This window comes from Dipteris shenzhenensis, chromosome 27 (genome assembly GCF_047967505.1).
Source record: "Dipteris shenzhenensis isolate YYH24624 ecotype China chromosome 27, Dip_SZ_1.0, whole genome shotgun sequence".
In the NCBI taxonomy this organism is placed as follows: domain Eukaryota; kingdom Viridiplantae; phylum Streptophyta; class Polypodiopsida; order Gleicheniales; family Dipteridaceae; genus Dipteris; species Dipteris shenzhenensis.
The window spans coordinates 48,414,685-48,418,475 of NC_141622.1; the positions used below are offsets into that span (position 1 = coordinate 48,414,685).

General features: G+C 45.4%; 1 protein-coding gene across 1 annotated transcript; it reads right to left on the reverse strand.

Moving 5' to 3' along the window:
* Nucleotides 1-1,431: 1,431 nt before the first annotated feature.
* On the reverse strand, nt 1,432-2,392 carry LOC147884415 (expansin-A2-like). The gene is made up of 3 exons (XM_087398282.1): nt 2,269-2,392; nt 1,831-2,155; nt 1,432-1,738 (listed from the first exon to the last, which is right to left on the reverse strand). Exons 1-3 carry the CDS (start codon nt 2,270-2,272, stop codon nt 1,432-1,434), a joined length of 636 nt encoding a protein of 211 aa, XP_087254408.1. The 5' UTR covers nt 2,273-2,392.
* Between the last annotated feature and the right edge of the window lie 1,399 nt (nt 2,393-3,791).

Sequence of the window (3,791 nt, forward strand, 5' to 3'; positions counted from 1 at the left end):
TTGAGCATAATTTCATATATATAATTGACGACATTTGGCACCCATCTTCAATATAGGTGGTTTTTCATCCGGATCGTTTTGATCCAAGATGGTGGTACGTGATCCAAGTTGCACCACGAAGTAAGCAAATTTTTGAAGATCAAGATGTGGATATGGAGATGCCACTACCAATGCCAGATCCAATTGATGAATCTAGGAAAGAAGATGTAGATCACCATATGAGCCAAGAGGAAGATGCGCATAATGACATCGCACGGGAGGAGGATGGAGATCACGATATTGAGGAAGAAGATAACAATCATCAAGAATCACCACACTTAAGCTTTATTGAAGAAGATGATCAAATACTTTTAGGTGAACGTACGATGCTAGAGTACGATGATGATATAGGAGATCAACTCAGTATAGAGTTAGAGATAGACTTGTTTGGCGCCTTAGACTTCGCTCAAGATGAAACATTTGATGTAAATGCTCTTATATGATTTTTCTCATCTCAAACTTGGACATGAATATATGAGCTTCAAAGGCTTGATGTACATGCTCTCATTTTTTTATTCTCTATGAGCTCAAACATGTATGAAAACTTAAAAAAATTTATCATTGGAAAAAACTAACTTTTAAGGCCTATAAAAAAAAAAAAACCTCTCTGTAAAAACGTCGCTATAATATTTTGTATATCAGTATCGCTATATAGCAACACTTAAAAGTCGCTATATAGCGACTTTTAGCAACAGTCACTATATAGCGACGATTTAGAAAACCCGCTTTTCATACCGACGATTAACGCTAAGCGGGCGCTAAACGTCGGTACGTAAACATCGCAATAGGATCTGTGTGTAGTAGTGAAGGTCCTCTGAATGTCATGCTTTCGAAGCTCTCAAAGAATTCCTTGGTGTGGGACATCTAAAGAAAGCATTTAGATATGTTTAGGACATTCGTACTAGTTTAAGATCATTTTAGCCTAGTTCTCAAAGAATTCCTTGGTGTGGGACATCTATAGAAAGCATTTAGATGTGTATAGGACATGTCTATCATACCACTTTAGGATCATTTTAGCCTATGTCACTCACGTTGTTAGGGAAACTACTAGAGGCAGATTGATGCTTAATCCCATGAAATTTGCAAGGAAGCTTAGCTAGTTTTTTGCTAGGCGAGAGTTGTGGACCACTAGGAACAGATTGATGTTTAATTATCCCATGATAGCTATATTGGTGTGTGGCGCTTGTACTTTGATAAAAAGCAAGGAAATTGCCATCAAGTTGTGCTCGGAGAGCAATTTGCTTACGAGCAACAATCTTACATATTGAACCATGCATCTGCAGCGCGCAACGCTTGCGAAAGGCGGGCAGCTGCATCGCTTGCCTCTGCCATTCGTGCATATAACCTACATTACAGTTACAGCTGGCTTCCGGAATTGTGGATTGATCTCCATCAGGTGAATTGCTCGCCGCTGTATGTCTGGCCGAATTGCCACCCCGCAGGAGCAACGTTGTAGGACGCGACGGTTCTTCCGTCGCTGGTTGTGACTTGGAATGACAGGCTCTGGCCATCCAATAGTGCATTGCTCTGCCAATTTTGCCCCCAGTTCCTGCTCATGGACTGCCAGCCCGTGTTGGAGCCTTTGATCGACACGGCTTGCACATCCCCAGCTCCTCCCACGTTGCTCACAAGTACCAGATTGAAGTAAGAATGACCGTTGATCGTGAAGTGAATTCCGCCCTTTTTCGCGCACGGAACCCTGCAGCACCGAGAGTTCTCGGATCATAAGTACACTATCTACAAACTCGGACATTTGATATGGACCCCCACACTATTCTGTCAGCGAATTACCTTCTGTACTGGACTGGAACTATGCCCCCGCTGTAAATTCCAATTTTCTCGAACGCAGGCTGTGCCATGTCGAAGTGCTGCAAGGGCGGGTTGCAACATCCGCCGTCGTTGTTGGCAAGGGCGTCGTTGGGTGGGCACAAGTTGGTTGCTGTAACCACGATCGATCCAGCTCCTGGCAGGCACCATTTTGGATCGGCGGCGGCATCACATTTGATTTCGAAGCATGAACCGCAGCTCGACCCACCGTTGAAGAGGGCAGTGCTCAGGGCGGCAGTATTTGTGCCATAGCCGGAAGAATACAAATCGCCATAACCGCAAGCACCTCCTGTTTTCGCCAAGCCACAATATATGCGAATTTGAGAAGTGTTTAACAAACGAAGACGCGAATTGCAGCTAATAAAGAGATCACGAACTGAAACAGAGTATCGTCATGCATACCCATGGTGCCAGATGCGTCGCTGCCGCCATAGAAGGTGGCGTGGGCGTTTGTCCATCCACCCAGCTGAGGCGAGCCGTAATAACCAGCAAGGCAGGATGCACAAGTTGCCAACAGGATTGCGAGGAGCAAGAACGGTGAGTATATTGTCATAGTCATGGTGGAAAGGTCGCTGAGCTCGTGGGGGACGACTAATCTTGCTGCAGGATGGCTATACTGAAGGAAGTGCAGTAGCTAGTTACACCTTGGAAGTTACAGACAGCTAGAGGAAGAATTTATACAGCAATGCGCAATCAGGCACCGCTGATGCAGGTTTGTCCGTCGTTCCCTCTCTCAATCGCTTCACATGGCTTGTTCCCCGCACCATCCTAGTGCAACACCAGAAACATGCAACGTATTGAAGATTGTAGCCCCCGCAAGCTACTGTTGGGGGTGCACTCTCCAAACTGATAGCCACCGGTCGTTTGCAGTTTGAAGTATATCAACCTCTATCTTTGTCTGATGGGAAAGATCAATCCCGGTTTGTTCTATACACCTGCATTTTTAGCAGCCCACCCTGTCGATAAAACTGATTCCTTGCAGGCTGCTCCTGCCGCGAGTCCCCATTTGCTCATTGAATTCTAGTCTGTTAATGCGCTCTGATGTTGATCTATATGCCACCAGCCATGCACCAGCCATGCACACCAACGTCGCTCCGACTCGCCCATTTGCATCGTCCTTCCGACACCAGGTGCCGGCCGACACGAGCAGGCTCGCCCTCATGTCGTGACTTGAATCCGTGGACATGATCTTCATTTTACGACAGCTCGACGGTTCGACCTTCAGCTGGACAACTCCACCAGACCATCATGATGTACCACCAAACATGGAGCATGGACGGTTGTCGGTCTAGGACCAGCACAACACACGAGACTCATCACAACACCCACAATGCATGTTTATTAAACTTCATATTTTCAAACTAGCACAGAATTTTCGGAGCTCGCTGCCCGATTCCTCTCCATACTTTGATAATCCGTAGTCCAAATTTGCAATCTCTTTTTGGGTGAAGCACAAGGATTAACGTCAGATTTCCTACTTCTGTCCTAGTCCAAATTTGCAATCTTTTTTGGGTGAAGCACAAGGGTTAAAGCCAGATTTCCTACTTCTGTCAGCGATCAACAAATATATTTGCGGAAGAACACGATGGAAGCTTAGGAGAGAGTGGGTTTACTCTACCTATTTACTTATGATTGCATCTTTTGCGCATGAGTCATGACCAACTGTTGACAATGATTGGTGACGAACTGTTGTACATGGGCGACATGAGAACAGGCAAAACATAGTTGGGGCTCCATAAAGGAGAGGGCAAGGGCCGCAAGGGTATGGACATTTACTTTTTAGAGACTTTATTAAACACGAAATTTCTCAATTATAACTCCTTGAGGGCTCACTCCTACATGAATGGTTTAATGGCTTGTGTATGTAGCGCTTTGGTGATGCTAATGCCTTTTAACCTTGATTGTCTCGAAACGAACCCATGTGG